Source organism: Symsagittifera roscoffensis, chromosome 5 (genome assembly GCF_963678635.1).
Source record: "Symsagittifera roscoffensis chromosome 5, txSymRosc1.1, whole genome shotgun sequence".
Taxonomy (NCBI): domain Eukaryota; kingdom Metazoa; phylum Xenacoelomorpha; order Acoela; family Convolutidae; genus Symsagittifera; species Symsagittifera roscoffensis.
Window position 1 is genome coordinate 47725200 of NC_087066.1, and position 20890 is coordinate 47746089.

General features: G+C 33.6%; 1 protein-coding gene across 1 annotated transcript in view; it reads right to left on the reverse strand.

Moving 5' to 3' along the window:
* LOC134846761 (uncharacterized) overlaps window positions 1-20890 on the reverse strand; it is an 85871-nt gene that overhangs the window by 8563 nt on the left and 56418 nt on the right. The window contains exon 6 of the mRNA XM_063864152.1: window positions 17725-17917. Coding sequence (XP_063720222.1) covers window positions 17725-17917 — 193 coding nt within the window. The remainder of the gene's footprint in view (window positions 1-17724; window positions 17918-20890) is intronic.

The following is a 20890-nucleotide window of genomic DNA, read 5'->3' on the forward strand; positions in this document are numbered from 1 at the left end:
CTGTTATGTGACAACGTTTTATGTTGGGTTTGTTGTGGTTTTTCTTATGTCTTGTTGGTTATGTCCTTTTTTCAAAAAGCAAATTGTTCGTGGTATGGGTTTGTCTTTCGACTTTTTTGTGTTTTATTATTTCTTTCTTAGACTTTATAATAGTCTTCAAAAGAATAAATTATCCAGTTTTAAACTGGGTTAATCCGGTTTGGGTACCGTTGGTTTCCTTTTCTTAGTCATGCTGTTATTCTATGATTTGTGGTATTTAGTAAGCTGCGTTGGTTAGTTTTGTTTAGTATATGATTCCTTTCCAACCGGGTTAAAGGAAAGTTTGAAACATGTTATTATATGTTAGAGTTGTTGAGTGTGAAAACTTGAAACTGAAATTCATTATTCTAAACAATTCTTCGTGGGCGAGCTGTGCGAGTGTGGATAGAATTTCTGTGCGAATGAATGAGAATATCAAAAGGTTAGTACTGCATTTGCATTTTATTAATTTACTGCATAGAATTTGGAAATTTACTGCTAGTTATGGGGGAATTTTAAGTTACAAATTTTCATCATAATTAGATTTACTGCTTGTGGGGAAAATTTTAGAAATGAATTTACTGCATTGGTATTAAATATTCTAAGTGTAAGAGATTAATAGAATTTTTGAAATCTGTTTGATGAAATTTGCGATTTTTATTTGTCTTTTGTGGTTTTTGTAGGTGATTGTCGGATGAAGGCTAAAAATCTAAAGAAAACATGGATAAAGTATGGTGAGTTTTTTAATATTTTAATTAGTTAGTAATATTCATTTAATTCATACTTACCTGTTAGTCGTCGGGGAAAAAACCGTGGGGGAAGATGTCGTGGATGAGATCGGAAGTTGTTAGTAGTTTAGCTAAGATGCGGATGATATCTTTAGTCTGAAGCAGTGGCCAAAGCAATTGAAGTGCCTTAATAGTGGTTAGTTCTTCAGTGCCAACTGCAAACTCATAAGGTGTGTTTTGGATTAGATTATATAATTTGTGATTGAATTTAGTGTTGTGGATGAATTCTAAAATTGGGATTTCTATAGGTTGTACAAACTCGTGCGGGATAAGGAAGGGTCGGGATTCTTCGGCGTTGAAGGTCTTGGTGATGGGACAGAAGATGTACATTTGGGTTATGGGATCATAATTGCGAAGAATACCATGAAGGTTAGTATCTTTAATGCAATATGTGAAATTTAGGAAAAATGGTGAAGTGTATTTGGAATTAATGAATTGAAAACGATGGTGTGGTTGTCTAGAGGGTGTGTGTAGGTCAAAGTGATTTTGGATGAAGCGATAATAACTATATGTGTGGGTTTGTTTAGTGCGCAACATAATATCGTGTGAGCAGTGTAAATCTCTTTCGTGTGGTGCAAGGAAATGAAAGGTTAGTGAAAATGTTTGGAAGCGTTCTTTAAAACTTTCGTATGCTTGTGTGTCTGTTAGTGCTTCTGAAATAATGTGATCAAACTTTCGGTCGAAGATGTTTAGTGTAAATATATATGGTGTCTTGATGAAAAATTTTTCGGTAATTTGTGGATTAGCGAAGCGATCGTCGTCTAAGAATTGATCTTGGTTAGCTCTGATGATGTTGTGATCATAGTATTCGAGTGTATATTCGTTAGCTCTAGGTGCAGTGTGTGTTTTTAGTGATTTTTTATATCCAACGTAAGTAAATTGTCTAGCGGTTAGTGGTGTAGTGAGTCGATATAGCATGTCCGTATTTCGCTCTATATCGATGTGAGTGTTAGATAAAGGTAAGCAAAGAGGGTTAGTAAAATGATAATATGAGGTCCAAGAGAGAGTGGGCATTAAAACGTATTCATCTACAAAGTTGCGTGTTTCGTTAGTGTCGTGGGGGGTGTTTAAGGTGTATTGTGGGAATGAGGGTAAGGTGATGGCTAAAAATTCTTTTGTGTTAGTATGCTTGGGGTGGTTGATGTATTCACGGGCTGTTCCTGGTTTTGCTGGGAAAGGATGGTTGGGGAACTTTCTTTTAAAAGTGCGGTAAGCTCTATTAGTGTTGAGTGAAGATTCAGTTGATGTGGATGATGGTGCTAATGATTCAGTATAATTTGAAGAGGGTGTAGGGGTAGGGGGGTTGGATGAATTTATTGTGGAGGAGATTTGGTTTATTGTTGGGGTATGGAGGTGGTAGGGTTGTTGTTGAAGGGTAATAAAATTATCTAGCTCTGGGGAGATTCGGGGGGTGTCTGGAGAATGAGATGATTGGTCAGAATGAAGTGAGGAGTAGGTTGGGGTAACTTGGGAAGCATAAGAGGGTGTGGAAGTGATTGGGTCAGGGTTATTGGATAATATGGGTTGAAAAGGGGGTTGAGAAAAATTAGAAGAGTTATGAAAATTATTGGATGGGGATGGTTCTGAGTCGGCAAATTCATCGGGGGTTTCAATATTCGGGTTATTGAGTTGTGAGATGGAATATAAAACTGAGGTGTGTGAATTAGTGTCGGAATTCATGCCTGATGTTACATTACTAGATGGAAAATCGGGTGGCGGAAAAGCAAAAAGTGGTATTATTGGGATTGGAGAGGTAAGATTGGTTGGGTGGGAATTTGATCGGTGTAGTGATCCAAGTTGGCGGCTCATCGTGGGCTAAAAAAATGATTATTTTGAGACTGAAAAGCGGTGGTATGGGGTTGTTCAATAATTTGTTCATAAGTATTATGATCTTGTGACTGGTGTGTCATTATATGTTGGATGGGACTTTGTGATGTGGTGAGTCGAAAATTTGGATTATGTGTGATGGCTAAATTTCGAAAATTTCGTGGGACTAGGGATAGTGGATGGTTATTTGGTAGGGGTGGTAATTGTGGTGCCGTTGGCGTTATGTCTACATTGTTATGTTCTTCGTCGTATGTATTTTGTCGTGTTGCTATTTTTGTGTTATATTCTTTTATTTGTGCGTCTAAAAGAATTTTGTTTATAGATGTAGAAAAGATTCCAAAAAATCCTGCAAAGAGTATGCGTGCTACGCTTGCTTGTCTGTTTACTTGTGTGTGTATAGCACATGTGTTGTAGATTCCTTTTAAAAGTGAGAAAAGAAATCCAATAAAGTTAAACAATGCGTATAAAATAGTCAATTTTTCTAAGATGTAGTAGGGCCATCCTAGAAAATCGAGGATCTCATTTTTGAGTGTAACAAAGCTAAAAATGTTAATTGGTGATATATCTTGGGGACGGTATTTTTCACCGTTTAGATATATATAATCTTTAATGTCTTTAAAATATCCGCTATAGTCTTGCGTGTAGATATCGGCAAATCCTGCGGTTTCCGCAAGTTTGCGTAAATTTTGATCTATTGATTGTCTTTGTATAGTGTCCATTTGTGTTAATAATTCTTGGAATTGTTGTGTTCTAATGTGATGTTGAATATCTGATTTTGAATAGATTCCTATTGATTGTAAGTCTATATTTGGGTTTCGAGCAATAGCGCGAATGCTTTCTGGTGAAAATTTTTTGAGTGATTGCATTAATGTGGGATATGGAGTGAGAAGATAATATTTATTTTCATCAGGGTTTAGTTGTACTACATTGTGGCTGTTTTCTGATCCACATGGGACTGCGGTATCCCAGAAATAGGTTCTTCGTGAAAGTGTATCCACGAAATGCACTTTATTCTTATAAAAGATAGGGATTCTTTTATAACATCGTTTATCTTCAAAAACGTATAGTGGTGATACTTTTTTAGTACAAGTATAAAACCATAAGATGTTTCCTTCATAGTCTAAAAAATTTGATCTATTTCCAGATAATAAGTATCCTGCATAGGGTATTTTTAATACTGCTAGTGCAAGTGATTGTAATATTTGTGTTCGTTCTAATTCGCATAGTTGGTGTAGTGTTTCTAATTCGGAGAGTGACATTTCTTGAAAAATTCGGCTAATTGTATCATCTAGTTTCATATCTAAATGAATATCATAGTGGATATTACCGAAATATGTAGTATTCATTAGTGATAATTCTTGTAAGCGTGTGCTTCTGGTGTCATGGGGTTTTAGATGTCCACCAGGTTGTCCGTTGCTTTTTTCAAAATTAACTGGTATATAGGATGTTCCTTCGTTTGGAGGATGACCTGTGGCATATGGGTCAAGTTTTATTTTTCCAGTGGTCATGTCGAATCCTTTTTCGTATTCAACTAATATTTCAGAGTATTGTGTTTTATGGAGTGGATTTCTATATTTACATGCAAGTTCTGTTTCTTGATATATTTGAAAACGTGTCAATTTATTTTCTATATTGTGTATGTTTCTAAAATTAGTACTTTGTTTTCGTGATGGATGTACTTGTTCATATGGAACTGATTGTATAAAGTATTTTTCGTGAAATTTTATCATACGAGCGTGTATTCTTGCTACTTGAAATGTTGTACATGTATCTTCGGGGAACCAAACAATTGTTGCTTGTGTTCTCGTTGTAGGGTCGCAATAACCTTGATCATTTTTACAAGGTAATCGGATTCCTTGATAGATCATTGTATTATCTGATAAATCTCGTGTTAGTTGTATTTTTTCGAGTTGTATTTTCCAATCGAAAAACATTATTTCTTGGTATCCTTTATTTTTTGTGTCTGCTTTGCAGTTTGATGGGTTATTTATACCAATGTGTGGTATCCAATGTTTATCGTGTAGGTCATAGGTTAATCGTCCGTGTGCGCCGTTATACGGGTATTTTTCGTCTAGTTTTATATGTCCTTGGTGTCTTTCAAGTTGTGATTGATGTACAGAGTCTGAAAAAACTTGAAAGTTAACTAACTTTCTTTCGGAGTTTTTATTTTGTGTGATGTTTAGTCTAAGTAATTCATTTTTACAATCGTCGGGATTGAGATGTAAAAGACGTTCTATATTACTCTGATAGAATGATTCATGGTCAAGTCGGTTTTTGTTTCCGTTCGAGACTTGTGAACAATGTACTTTCTTTTCGGAAAATGTTGCTGTGAATTTATAACCTGTAACTGTTGTTGCTCGGGCTTTTGAATAGAGTGTTGCTATTACATTTGTGGTTTCTATAGCTTGTGGTTCTGTTTCACATTGTGATACTTGATTTATTGCATATTTGTGTAGTGTTTTTTGTTCATTTTCTTCACAATCGTAATGTGTTACTAATAAATCTTGTGGTCCTGTACGAGGGGAAGGGTTTATGTTTTGATTTGAGATTACTAGAAAAAGGAGTTGGAGAAAAATTAATAATTTTAGAATATACATGTGTATGATAATCCTGAGTATGGATTATAAAATGTAATGTAGCCAATTGTGTTTTTGGTATATCTGTCGTATTTGTATATTACTTCAGTAGTTATAAACGGTGGTGGTAGTGATTGAGCTGTTATGTTAGGTGGGTTTAATGGGTAGGGATGTTGGGTAATATTGTTTAACTTAACTGTGATTTCAAACTTTAATTGTAAACTGTTTTGTTGGAGTATTTGAATATTGTGATCACGGATATCGTTGTGAATATCTTGGCGATATTGTAATCTATTAAGTGCCCAGTTATGAAGGCGGTTACTTTCTTGATGTTGTCCAAATAATGGTGGAGGTGCTGTAAATGTATTCCAATCTAATCTTAAAGGAATATTTATTGATGATTGTTCTCGATATCTGGCGTCGAGATTATTTGGAAAATTTAAGTTAAAAGGTGGTGGTGAAATCTGGCTTATTGATGGTGTTGATGGTAGTGATAATTTTTCTGGTAGTGATGAGGATGTTGTTGTATCCGTAGAAATATCTATTGGATTATTGACTAAATTTAATTCACCTTGTGTAAATGAATGTGTTGTCCAATATGGTAGTCGTGATGCCTGGTTTGGGGGGTTAAAGGGATTTTCACGTATTTGTTCAGATGTTGGTGTTGAACCTAAGTAATCTGATGGTAGGCTTGAGGTGCTACGTTGTGAAAGAAGCGTAGGGGTTTCTGGTAATATACCAATGGGGTTTTCTGGAGTGTTTTGTGATGGGGATTGAGGTATATCAAAATGAACTCGGGGAGTTTGAAAATTTCTGTTTCGTCGAGGATGTATAATTTGTCTATTTATTTCGACTGTATTTTGGTTTTGACTAGGATTTCTTATTCTACTTAGTTCTTGTGGTAGTGTTGGGTATAGGTTATATGTTGGTTCGCTTAGAGGTGCTTGTCGTTGAACTGGTTCTAGTGGTTCTGATAAACGAGCATGTCGTTCTTCAAAAGTGTATGGATTGTCTTGAAAAGAAATTCGTGTAGATGTTTGAGGATTTTGAGTAGTTGAAGGTGGTGTTGGGTTATCTTGGGATGATGTCGGTGAAGACTGATTCTGTGACTGTTGGGTAGCAATTTTTGATGGATTTTTGAATTGTTACTTTAGTGGGAAGGTTTATGTTTATTATAATACTCTTCCAAAAAAATAATTAGAAAAATTGTTGCTAGGGCAAATGTGATGATTGCTTTCTTTATACATTTGCATATTGTCAAAATGAGGGATGATAAAAATGTTATGAAAATTACAAACAATAAAAATATATCAGTTCTACTGAAAATTGTTCGTATCATTTAGACAAGTTGTATAAATCGTACCTGTGGATATAATCAAGGGTTTTGGAAAGTTGGAGGAATAGTTCGAGTATAGTGTAGAAAATTAAAAAAATGTTACAAAAAATGATTAGGGTTATTAGAAAAGATTCAAGTATATCAAAAAGAAATATTATAAAGGTTTCAAGTATTGTAAAAAAATGTTTAAGATTTATGAGTATTTGAGTAACTGATTGAGAGAAGAGCATTTAAGAAATGATCTCTTGGTCGAATATTTTTTGCTGTTTGAGGCGATTTTCAAGTGTGGTCGGATTATTTATTAGTTTTTTGACAAGTGGGTTGAGTTTTGTAAAAAATTGTTGGGGGCAATTTTCATGGTGATCGGGAGGTCGTCTTTTTCTTTATTTTTGTTTGTCAAATGATCCGGGGTATGGTGAGATTTTTATACTTTAGGCTAATTAAAATGTTCATTTTGTTACTTTAGGCTAAGTTAACAAATTTGTTTTGGGGGTATTCGTGGTCTGAGTTGGGGAAATATTGTTGATCTTTGGGTTATTAGATAAGGGAGGGGTATGGTATTATGGTGATATTTATTTTAGTTGTCAAGTTGGAGTGGTTTGCTTATTTTTGACCTGGAGGTCGTAAAGTTATAGTTATAGATGTGCCTGGAGTTCTATATGATTCGTCTAATTGGTCTTAGTTTGAGTTAGAGAAAGTGACGGATTGGATGAATCCTATTGGTCTATTTTGAACTAGAATTATTGCGTACTTGTCAGCATGTTATTTTGATAAATGTAAATGAAAAATGTTTCGGAGGTTTCAAGGTTGTGAAGTATAATGTTAAAATTACTTTTGAAATTCCACTTTCTTTAAAATTTTAGATTGGGGGATGAATATTTTATAGTTTTTACGTGGCTGATCTCGGAGTCTTGTTGTTTTTCGATTTTCTGATTTGTCGATTTGTTCTTGGGGTATTATTTGTTCGGTCATTTTTCTATTTTTTCTTTGTTTTGGGGATTCTTTATGGTTTTGTGTATTGTTTTTGGTGGCGGTTGGTTTTGTGTTTTGATTTTCGGTGGGGTTATCATTTTGTTCTGTGTTTTTCAGATGTGGTTCATTTTGAATGATTTTTAATCCTGTGAAAGAATATAATTGAGTTAATTCGCGGAGTGCGTATTCTTTTGGGTAATAAGGTAATAGGTTGTTTCGATGTTGAACGATTTCTTTCTTGTTTGAGTCGGTAATTTTATATGTGACATCAGTGGGTTTTGCAATTATTTGGTATGGTCCTTTTCGAAGGGGTTGTAATTTTTTAGAAATTCCTTTTTGAGTATTAAAATTAGGTATTAAAACAAATGTTCCAATTTTTAATTCGGAGGCTGGTGTAAAACGTGAATTGATTTGTTCATTAATGTTTTGTCTTTGTAATAACTTTTTTGTTATTTTTTGATAAATTTCATTGTGTTTTTTATCTCTATTTAGAATCCATTCGGTGTGTGTACCGGAGGCTAGTTTAAGAATTTGTGGGTGATGAAAATGATCTTCATCGTGTGTATGTAAAGGTAGGTTATAACAAATTGAGTCTTTATTTGGTTGACAATAACCTTGTGCGTTTTTATGAGAATTTGCTGTAAACATTATTGGTTTGCGTGGCTTTTGGTTAAAAACCATTTCGTATGGTGACATTCCTAGAGTTGTCGTAATTTGTGAATTATATGCTAAGGGAAATAATTTTACATCTGCTGACCATTCGGTATATTTTGTATCATTTCCGTTGATGATACATCTGAGATATTCTTGTAATGAACGGTTCATACCTTCGACTAAGCCGTTTGTCCAAGGTGCATGAGATGTACGTGGTTTGTGTTTAATGTTGTATAAATGACATAGTGTGATAATTTCATTATTTATGAATTCTGTACCGTTGTCTGTAACTAAAATTTCTGGTAGTCCGAATTTTGCTATCCAGTGTTCATAGAGTGTTGTGTAAGCGTAATAAGCGTTACAATGTGATACTGGGTTAATTGCTACATAATGTGTAAATGCGTCAACAATTACCATAATGTAGGAGTTTCCTTCGGATGAGGGTGAAATTGGTCCTTTGGTATCAAATGAGATACGATGATTAAAGTACAAACTTTGTCCTTTAAAATCTTGTTTTTGTGCTATTTGTTTTTGATTTGGGTAAGGTTTATTTAGTTGACATACTATACAATCATTGCATAGTATTTTTATCCAAATTGGTGCATTTGGGAAGTAAAAATTTTGTATAAAATTTGAATATGTTTTTTCTGATCCAGAGTGTCCTTTAATATTTTGTGTATGTGAAATATTAAAAGCTATAAGAATCATACTTAAAGGGAGACAGGGAACTGTAGATTCATTCAGGTTATACTCTAAAAGGTCTGTATTTTCGTTAATTGTTGTGTTGTTAAATTTGCGAAAGTATCGGAGGAGTGTTTTGTTTCCTAGAATGGTTGAATCTGCCTTGACAGGTTTAGTTTTATATTTGTGCCATGATTTTAGTTGTCTAATTATCGGGTCAAGATTTTGATATTGTTTCAGTGTTGAAATTGTAATCGTTTCTGTTGGAGGGAGAAAAATGTTTTCAATTTCGAATTTAGATAAGGGTATTGTATCAAGTGGGTCGTGGAGGTCAAAAACTTGATTTATTGTGTATTTTGAATCATTTGTTTGTGGTCCTGATAAATTTATTTTATCAGTTAAATCTTCTTTTTCAATTAGTGGAAAATGGTCTTTCTTAGGTGGGTGTTGTTTTGTTCGTTTTTGTTGGGTGTTATTTTTTATCCATTGAGAATATGGGATTGGTTTGAAAGTTGATGTTCCAAGTAGATCAACTTCATAATGATTATTTTGACAATCTAAATAAAGTGGGAAATGTTGTAAACTATTTATTTGTGATTGTTCAATATCAGTTTTTACTGCATATTTGCATTCCAATCGGGGTGATGTTTCGTTTTCTGCAAGGTAGAATTTTATGTTTTTGGGTATTTCAACTGTTGTTTTTCGTGTAAGTAATTCAGGTGGTGTATTTCGACTTAAGGTGTCTGGTAATGCAAGATTTTTTCCTGCAGTCCAAACTATATGTAAGTTTGGAAATTTCATTAGAATTAGTTGAAATCTGTAAACTCGGTGGTTTGGGTTAGATTTTTGTGTAAAGAGAAAGATGATTGGTTTATGGTCTGTGAATAAAACTGTGGGGTGTTTTGATCCAAGTATCAGAAATTCATATTCTGTCAGTGTATATATTATGGCTGTACATTCTCTCATTAGAGTTGAGAGTCGTAGCTCTGCTTGAGTGAATAATCGAGAATTTGCTGATATGAGGTTCATTTTATTTGTACCATTATGTGATTGTAATAGTGCTGCACCGATGCCAAAGTTCGAAGCATCGCACATTGCATAAAATGGTTGATTTGAATCTGGAATTGTGTTTGAAATTTGTTCAGTTAAAAGTTTCTTTATTTCTTCAAATCGTGTTTGATGTTCTGTGTTCCATTCAAAATTATTTTGTTGTCTAAGGATGTTATAAAATGGTCGTAGATATAATTGCATTTTATAAACATATTTACTTAAAAAGTTTAACATTCCAAGAAATTCTTGGATTTTCTTTTTATTTGTTGGTGGTTGAAGTTTTTGAATAGCGTCAATGCGTGATTTCAATGGAGTGATTGTTTTTCTTTCTATATTATGTCCTAAGAATTTAACTCTTGTCAAAAAGAAGTGTGATTTATCGGGGGCGGCCTTCAGATTTTCGTTCTGAAGTATTTGGTGATATTTTTCTAAAACATTGAACATCTCGTCTTTTGTTTGTGATTGCATAAAAACATCGTCTAAATAGGTGATTGCGTTTTTCTTGAGTATTAGTGGTCTAAAAATTTTGCTCATAAAAGCTGAAAATGCTGCTGGTCCTATGGATATTCCATAGAATAAACGGTTGAATTCATATTGTTGGTTTCCGATAACAAATTGTGTTAAACGTCGTGATTGTTCATCTAGTGGCATTTGATTGTATGCACTATTCATATCGGCGGTTGTAAAGTATTTGCCGTTTATTTTTGTTAAAATAACTTGTATTGGTTCAATGGGCCAATTACATTTTGATTCATCTATAAGTGAATTGAGGTATCTAGCATCGAGAACGATTTTTAATGATTCTCCTTTAGCTAGAATGATAACGGGGTTGATAAATGTGTTCCCTTTTGGTTGTTCTTCTTTATTAACTGGTGATATAATGTTGTATTGTTCTAAAATATCGAGTAATCTGTTCACTTTATCATGTAAGTGAATTGGTACTTTACTTGCTCTCTGTTTTTTGAAAACTGCGTCTGGTTTTAACGGGAGATGTAGTGATGAACTGATTTTTCCAACATCGAATTTTGATGTTGCATAGACTGATGAATATTTAATTAGCTGTTTGGCTAACTTTTCGAATTCGTCTTGTGTTATTTGTGAATGTTGGAAATTAAACATTGTTAAAAATTTCTGTTGGTCCTCTGTGTAGTTACTTATGTTGAATGTAGGTTTGAAATATGGAGTTTTTGTGAAATAATCCGTATTTCTGTTTTCGTTACTTATTATATTATTTATAGATAATTCTTCATTAAGAATTGTAGATTGGCAAATATCTAGTAATTGGAGTATATTATTTACGCGATAGGCTTTTTCGTGTATTGGTGATATTGTAGCGTTGATTTCACAATATCCTAAAAGTCCTAAAGGTAATGTTACTTGGTAAGGTGTGTTGTTATAGACATGTAAGGAAATGATATCTGAATTCGAATTTTTCAAATATTTTATGGATGAGATTGTGATTTTGAAAAATTTGTGAATAGGTTTGAATTCAAAATCTGACATATAAAATTTTTGTTTGTTTTGTTCTTTATCATATTGGTGAACTTGTTTGATTGAAAAATTATAGATATTTCCTGATAGTGGTTTTAGGTGTTTTCTTTGTTGGTTAAATATCGGGTAGAATTTTGAAAAGAACGGTGGTTGTTTATTTAATCTTTGAAAAAATGTTAAGGATGTTTCTTTTGTTTTTGTATATTTATCTTTGATTATTATTTTACTATTTAGTATGTTAATTGTTGGTATATACTTCGAAATAAATGGTATTCCAATGATATTATATTTAATATCAGTGATATGGAATATTTGTTTAAATGGCTTATTTAAAATTTTGCTTTGCTCCATTGTTCTGGTGGGGAGGAGAAATAATTGGATTTTTCCGTAGTTTATCAATGTTGATCCTTGTGCTGTTGCTAACTTACTGGAGGTTTCAAGAGGTGTTAGCTTTGGGTGTAAAGTTTTTATTTCATTCCATGTGGGGATGTTTATTATGTTTGATTCTGCTCCTGAATCAATTAAAAAATCTATTTCAAGGTCTGGTGGTTGAAATTCTTTATTTCTTGCGCTTTCTAAGAGAAATGGTATTGTCCAAATTTTTTCTTTGGGTTGTTCTTTTTGTATATTTTGATAAATGTGGTTTGTATTCAAGCATTTTGTTTTGATATTTTTATTGGTTTGATTTGTAGTGTTAATCTCATTTGTTTCTTGCGTCGTTGGTGTGGAATTTATGGGTGTAGTGTAATAATTTTGAAGGAATTCTGATTGATTTTCATATATGTGTGATGAAAAAGGTTGTTCATATATGACAGATTCATAGTCATTTTCGACTTTTATCATATTGATAGAAAGAGTGTTTTCTGTATCACTTTCTGAATCTGATGATGTACAGTTTATTTGATTGAGTTGTAACGTATCAGTTACTGTGTCATCAATACCTGGAGGGTCTGATGTTGTTTCTGGATTAGATTGTACTTGATTAATATGTCTTTGATGTTTAGGTGTACTACTTCTGTGGCGATTATTAGAATTATTATAGTTATTATTATTCCGGTGTGGTGATTGGGAATAATTTCTATAACGATTATTATAACTTGAGTGTCGATTCTGTGAATTATTTCGCGATCTGTTTTGGTAATTATTGTTTGGTCTGTTATAGTTCGATCTATTATATGAGTTATTTCTTGATTGATTGTTCGGGTAATTCTGGTTTCGGTTGTTTGAATAACTTCTATTTCGATTATAGGAGTAGTTTCTATTCCTATTGTATGATGAATTTCGTGATTGGTTGTTTAGATAGTAGTTATTTCTTGATTGGGAATTAGATCTAGAAACAAATCGTTGTGTATTTGAATGTGATCTGGAGTAGTTATTTCGACTATTTGGTCTATTGTAGTGATTTTGTGATGAATTATGCGTGTTTCTTCGTTCTGGTGATCTTCCTCTATAACTTGAGTTATATGGTGATTGATTTCTTGTATAATTTGTATTGTTCGGGAGTGGTTTTCCTGAACTGTTGTTGCTGTAGACTGTTTTGTTCGGTAGGTTTTGATCTTTTTTCATGTATTGATAGAATGATTTATTTGGTTCTTTATATTTTTGAGGTTTATTTTGATTGTCTTGCTTTTTTTGTCTACATTCGGAAATACTATGTCCGTATCGTCGGCAATAATTACACCATTTTTTGAAAGATGGTTTGCCTTTAAAGTTTGGGTTCTTTTCGTAAATATTGAGTATTTCAGTGATTTTTTCAACGAGGTCTGTCTCTGATTCCTGTATATTATTAATATTAGTGGGAGTCGTTTCAATTCTGTTAACGTATTGTAATTTCAGATTTTCCGTTTCTTCTAGTTTCATCGTGATTTCTGCTTGTTCTAATTTGTCTACTAGTTTTCGAAAATCTAAATCGGGTTCTCGAATTGAAGAAGGATGGGATGCTCTCTTTTTTATTGCTATTTTCCTTAATTGTGGTGTTAAGGTCATCATTAAGATTTCTGTCATCTTTGTGTTTTTATAGTCGTGTGTATTTAGTGAATATGCTTTTCGAACTAGTGTTTCGATTCGTACTGCTAATTGCTTGATGGTTTCGTTTGGTAATCTGCGAATTTCATTACATAAAACTCTTTGTTGTTGTTTGTTTCTTTCGGAGTCAAACATTTTTGAAAATTCCTGTGTAAACCTTTTCCAGTTTGATTTTATTTCTAGAGGTAGTACTGAAAACCATTTTTGGGCTGCGCCATCTAAGGTTGTTTGTATTAACGCTGTGCGTCGATGTATCCAGTTTTGATGTAGTGGCGTATTAATTGGTTCAGGTCCAATATTTAAAATCAGGTTTGCTGTTACTGCATTTAAATAATCTTCTACAGAGTATTCAGGGTCTGTTCCTGTGAAAACCATTAAAGGTTTGTTTGATGTTATTGATGATCCACCCATAAGGTATGGATTCATTGTCATTTGTAATGATTGTGCTGCATTTGGCATTTGAGAAAAATTTGAAAGTTGGTTTCTTGTTATTTCATGTTGTTGGAGATAATATGGGAGTGGTATTTCATTTTGCATTTGTGATGGTTGATACGAGTGTGCAGTCATTGGATTTTGTTGTTGAATTGGTTGAAAAGATTGTGTATTAATTAGATTTTGTTGTTGAATTGGTTGTTGATGTTGTGCATCTATTGATTGTGGAGAAAAATTTCTATGATTTGTACGTGTTCTCTGTATTCCTTGTCTACGATATTCTTGAGTATTTGGTGCAAATATATCTGGTTGTAAGAAATCATCATCTGAGGATAAATAATCCATTTGATAAGATGTCTGTTTTTTATTTTTATTTTGTTGAAAAAATGGGTAATTTTCACTGTGATCCTGTGGAGGATTTGTTTGGAAATTTATTGAATTAGGTTGGGTCATTGGGTTATCCCAATTTCGAGATCTTGTATATTGGTTAAAATTTCTTTGTGGTTGATTATATGTTTTTGATGGATGTGTATAATTATAATTATGGTCTGTAAAGTTGTTTCTAGTGAATGTTTTGCGTGTTTTTGATGGTATTGTCATGGGTCTGTATGTTTGGTAATCCATATGTGAATATTTAGGGGCAACCGAAGGTTTAACGGTTGATTGTAAGGTTACCTGTGTTTGTGAAGGATTTGTATTTCTTGGTGTTGTTAAATTTGGGCGTATTGGTGAAATACTTTGTTGTGTAGTTGTTGTGTGTACAATTTCTTCATTTATGAAGTGTGATGGTGTCTGGATATCTTGTTGAGTAAGATTCCTAGTTCCATTGAGGTTTTCGTTGTGTATGACTGTAGAGTTTAAACTATTATTTTGTGTATCGGGCAAAAATGTATTATAGTTTAATGGTGTTGCATCAATGGTGAATGGTATTATTTTTACATAATCTCTTATGTAAGATATCGTACTTATTGCTTGACTTGAGATTGATTGTGGGAAGCTTATAAATGCGGGATGAGACCATTCGGGGTCCCAAACATAATCTGATTGTTCTGTGATAGCGGTATCATCGTTCGAGTTTTGGGGTCTAAAATTTTTTCTTGCTTGTGCAATTAAATCAATATTGTGTGTGAAATAATCTATTATGAACCATGCCAAAATTTTTTGTAGATCGTGTTTTGTATGTTGTGAAACGTCGTCTTTCGTGAAATTTTCTTTAATGATGTTTAAATAACTAGAGAGTAGTGTGATTTCATGTCGTACTCTTAAATGTTTAGATGTTTCTGTCGGTGAGACATTTGTTATTGGGATTTCATTTTCTAATATCGAAATATAACTATATATTATTGCGAAAACTTCATTGGTGAATATGGAGTTTGCTCTTTGTGAGTTATGATATTGGATGCTTTTTATATATTCTGAAAAAACTTTTGAAAATTCTAAATCAAGATCGTCTGTTTGAGTTGTATATTTTCTATGATTATGGTTTGGTGAGGTGAATTCTATGGAGTAGATTCCATACTGTTGTGTTATGTTGCATATATCTTTTAAGTAGTGGTCTATGATTTGTCTTTTGATTTTTACATCTGGGAACTCTGTTTTACATGGACTGATTCCGGGTTCAAATAAATTTAATAGTAAATTTTTGCAAAATATATGCTGTCCTCTATCAGTGGTTGCATCTACTATAAAAGGAAAGATTTCATCATCATCTGGGGTTTCGTCACCTGGGGTGTGCGTTGAGCTCATTTTTTCGTTCGATGACTGTTAATATGTAATTATTAATGTGTCGAATTGGTTGATTCCAATTGTATAAATGTACTGGTTTGTGTTTATACTGCTTTTTTATTCTTCTTTTTCCTCTTTTTGATGAATTTGAAGTTGTTTCTGAGTCAGAAAAATATAATTGATCGTGAAGTGGGCAATTTTTATCTATTGATTCTTTTAGTTTGTAAAGTTCGTCTAAACTGTTGGTTTCTGATTCTGAAAATGCGTTTCGATTTTTTGAAAATCTTTTTCGTGTTATTTGTCTTTGTTTCGTTATTATTTTTCTTTTTAGTGTTTGTCGTTTTGTTCGAATGTATCCAACTGTTTGTGTATGAGGTGTGATTACAAGGTCGTATTTTTTGTTATCTATTTCACAATTGTGTAAAACGATTGTTTGTTTATTTCCTAGGTTTTTAAATGACATAAGGTTTAGGATGACGGATGCAAAAGGTTGTTAAATGATTTCTATTTTCCTAAACTGTTAGTACTTACGATTTTTTGGTTAGCTTAACCTGGGTCTATTTGTTCAGGGTTGGAGAGAAAAGTATATCGATTCCGAAGAATGATTCTTTACTTTCTCGTGGCTAGTATAAGTTAAGGTGTTAACTTACTTAATCTTACTTAGGGGTAGTGATTGTGTTCAAGGGTTGGAGAATAGTAAATCGATCCACAAGGTTCAGGTATAATTAGAACGCGAGTAGTTCGTTAGATACTATTTTAAACTTACTAAGTCTAAGATTTATCCTGGGTCTGGTAAGAGGGGGGGTCAAGTGAAGGATGAATAACCGAAGTTCTTCACTGTTTATCCTAATTTGAATGATTAGTTTTTGTTTAAAAATTTCTATTAGTCTTAGGTCTTTAGAAAGGGTTGGGTAGTGAATCGACGTTTGGGGTCGTTAGACACTAATTAAGTGGGTGGGGGAGAACAAAGTTGTTCTGTTTGATCCAAGGATAAGCCTTGATGATCAAATTTGAAATTTAATTAAGTAGAAAATGATTTAAGATCCAAGGATAAGCCTTGATGATCTGGTTTTAAAATTAAGTGAATTTAAGTTTTAATAAAATTTTAAATGTGTGTAAAGGAAAGATTTAGTGTTTTGATGATATTAGTGGGTTTATGATTGCTGTTATGTTTTAGGTGATGGAGCTGGAACAACAGGATGATTTATGATTACTAACCATTTATTGTCATGCTACTAATTTTTATTTTTTATTTTTCAATAAATATTTTTCAAACATGTTTTGTATATTACTGCAGAGTTTTAGGAAAACGATCTTAGATCTTTTTATCAATCGTTATTGTATATTAATAATTTTGTTTAGCGCCTGAAATGATTTTGAAGATTAACTTCAAGGTTTTATGTTTGCAAATGAAAATCTAAATTCATTGCCAGTAGTATTCTAAATATAAAAGTTTGTTCTGGTTTTTGCCTAACTATCATATAGCTATATGGCAAGTTTCTACTTTGTCGTATGTCGTCTCTGGTTCGAGGTCTTCTTCCAATTCCGGGTAGTTCTGTTATGGTTCGGAATATTGGCTCTGATCTATTGAGTCGTAGAGACATTTCGATTAAATTATTGTCGTATAACATTTTGTAAATGTTTTTGTCTAATTTCTAATCTATTTTGGTTAATTCTAAGCTATTAAGGTCTTGTTCGAGACTTATGGTCGCACCAGATGAGTTAGGACTGGAGTGTATAACTCATAGAGTAATTTCGGATAGGGTACACCGTCTGCTCGTCACGCTATCTTATTTTCGGCCGGATAGATTCGTGCAACTTCTTAGTCTAATACCGATCCTAATCTTACTCTTATACTATCTAGTCTCAGGTTGTTTAACTAGTCTCTGCTAGGCTCAATAGATCTAGGGTATACTGGTTTATTGCGGCTGCTGAAGTGCTCGGGAGAGTCCAACTAATTTCTAAGTTAAATTCAAATCTCTCTGGTGCTGAAATTACAAGTAACTTCAGCACTTACAAATAAGTGGGTTGTTAGTTAGATGGATCATGATTGGTTAATATTAAATACTTTACATTGGTAAAATATCTAATTTATCCAATCATAAAATGTAGTTTAGATCAGGTTCCAAAAATCAAAAGATTAAAATACCTGTTATCCGTCGTGACATTCGGAAACTCTGGGCTTGCGTAGACATTTTTGAACGCGCACTGAAACTTCCGCCAAACTTTTGTATGTTTCAGACAATCGTGGAGGTACACAAAATTATTCACATCAAAAGACGCGCCTTCTGCATACATTCTCACACATCTGGGAACTTCGGGTTTCTTCGGCGTCATTCTCCCTGGCAAACAAAAAAATTGAAAATGAAAAATTTATTTTCAGGTTGCTGAGAAAGTGGACATAAATATTCCAACCAAAGTCTTTTCCGATAACAAAAACTTAAAGAAAAGGGTTGAAGAAATTAAACTTTTTGAAAGGAAGTGAATTAGCTGAAGTTATCTGCAGTCATTCTTTAGTAGCACATAGAAAGAAGTATCACTTGTGACTCGCGTTGCTTAAAATTATTTTGAAAAAAAGTTTTGAACAGCTGTTTTTAGTCAGATTTAATCAGTTTAGATTGGCAGCTCAAATTATGATTAAAAGCGTTTTCGAACGATGCAACGCTCGGTCCCATTCGTTGAAAAAATGCACCTATCTGAAATTCCTCTTTAGTTTCGGTCATTGGCCGGATCAATTAAAGACTTCTAGCTAAGATTTTTTTTTTCAAAGTACTAATCATTATTTTTTAATTGAGATGCCATACAAACTTCTATAAAAAATTAGCTATACAATGCAAGTTTAGAACTGCAGAGGGTCATCGGCCTCAGCTACTCAAATCAGCCACCCGATGAGCTGGTAAAACAGCACAGCACATAAAAGCTTAAATAATCATAGCTCGCATCTTTTCAACTACAAGCTGTCCACGCTTTCAGTTTTGAAAGATCTCCAGCAACTTCTAATTTTTTTTTAACGCAGAAAAAAAGAAAAAACAAAAATTTTAATATTATTACAATTAATTGTAATTTAAAAACCAGAGGAAATATTTTTTCGGCAAACTAATGATATTTTAAAATTTTCTTTTCCAAAAATTTCACGATTAATCTAATTCCACGTTTCTGTGCACAGCAGGCTTGAGTCCCGTTTTCAAGCTCTCAAAAACTGTGCAAAATTGAGTTGAGGCAGCTAAATGTTCAAGGGACAAACATTAGCTTTTTGGATTTCGCGTGGGCTAAAAACAGCAATCGAGAAAATAACCCGAAAGTACTAGACAAAAACACTTGAAAACTGAGTTCGTTCGTTGTAAATTCAAACTGGCTAGTTCAGTAGAATCAATAAAATTCAAAAATTAATAGAAAAGACTACTACTACTACTTATGAGTTTATTGTCCGTTTTCCCATTGGCGTTAGACATTGGGAAAGTGCGCAAGCAATGAAAAGATGAGCGCATTGTGAATAGCATTCAAGCTATTCAATAGAAGATAACATCTTTTTCCATGCCATTTAATCAAGGCAGTCTGTGGGTTTGAAGTTTAAAGTATTCAGTTCAAGTTTAGCATCATTGATCCAGCGTGCTTTAGGTCTTCCTGCTGGTTTTTTTCCTGGGACTTAAATATGGTCTGTTGATTTATGTACATACTCATTTTCTCTTCGGTGAACATGGCCAAATTATCGTAGCCATAACCGCACTTGTAACTTGTCCAAATCATTAAGACTTGTCATTTTAATTACTGCTTCATTGGTATTTCCTGTAATCCTACGCAGAGCGTTCATATCAGCAGTCTTAAAAGAGCTGCATATTGCCTTGGTCTGAGCCCAGGTTCCAGAGCAGTGCATCGAAACTGGCTGGAGACAAGCTCCGTACATATGACACCTTGTAATCAAGTCTAATTTTTTTTTGAGCAGCAGAGGCGCTACTTTCCGCCATTTCGCGCACAAAGCTATTATTGTAACCCATGATAAACGTACTGCGACACTTCCACTAAAATCATGTCACCCGGATAGCAGAACTCGTTGGCGGTATCACGGGCTTCAAATTGATTGATTCGTAAAAAAGCATTCTGATTTCAGCAATAATTGGAAGGACTTTTGCATCTTGAACAAACATTATTATGTACCTTATTCTTCGCCCTTGATAAAATTCAAAAGTTACAGCTTCTGCTCGACGATCATGTTGGAATGAAACCATTCTGATTGAAATTTTCGCTACTCTGAAACGTACAGTAATAATCAGTGTTTTTTTTAAAAAAAATTGTTACGAACAGCTGGATTTTGTGACTGACAGACATTGCAAAGTCTGTGACCCTCTGAAATTTCAGTTCCAAAGCAGAAAAGGTCAATTTTGCAGTCAAAATCTTAGAGCCAATCTCCAATATGTCTAATCATGTCACCTAACGCAAAAGTATATTCTTGTGAGATAACTGAGTATCTTCTAGAGTGTTATAAAATCCTGTTTTTCCGCATCTTCTGTACCAGCTCATGGTGCGTACGCATGTACAACAGTACACACAGTATGCCCTTACTCAAGTTCTAGGAGCATATCACGTTTATTCGCTCTACTAACTTCCAGTACATTTTCAACAAGTCGATCATTAATGGCTATTGCACTACCATTTGTGCCTTTTGATTTTCCTTGTCAGAAAAACCGAGTTTTTTGGTCGCCTTATCCAAAACGTCTCATTGCGAATGTCTTAAAAACGAGCTTCTTGTAGACAGCGCACCGGTATCTTTCTTTTACCAAGAGTTTCGCATATCGAACAAAAAATTTCAATGTGTATCCTACGTTATATGGGAAAGGTACGGTTCATCAATACCATGATGGCAGTTTGTATGGCCTTAAGATGCTTGACCTAGACAAAATACGGATTGCACTGCTCCTCGATTAGTACTTAGATACCCGGGTTGACAAAGAATCCTACCTTAGAACTTCTAACAAGATTTGAATGAAATATCCGTTATCTTACATTTTTCTTATAAAGCGTGGCAAATTATCGGCACTCATAATCGTTGCAAAGTGAATCGAGGCCAACTATAATTGGCCATATTAATCTTACTAAACTGTTAGCATTTGCATTTGATATTCGCAGTACAAAAAGTATTTGAGAGCAGGTACGGGGCAGTCGGAACATTCAAAGATTTGCCCAGACACTAGCAGCCTTGTTTTCAGTATCATACAAATTTCGACTTTTCAACTAGCAATTTTCGACAGAGATTTTAAATTTAATTCGAAAGCTATTGCTGTCTTGAGTAAACTAAGATTTTTTACCTGTTAATAATT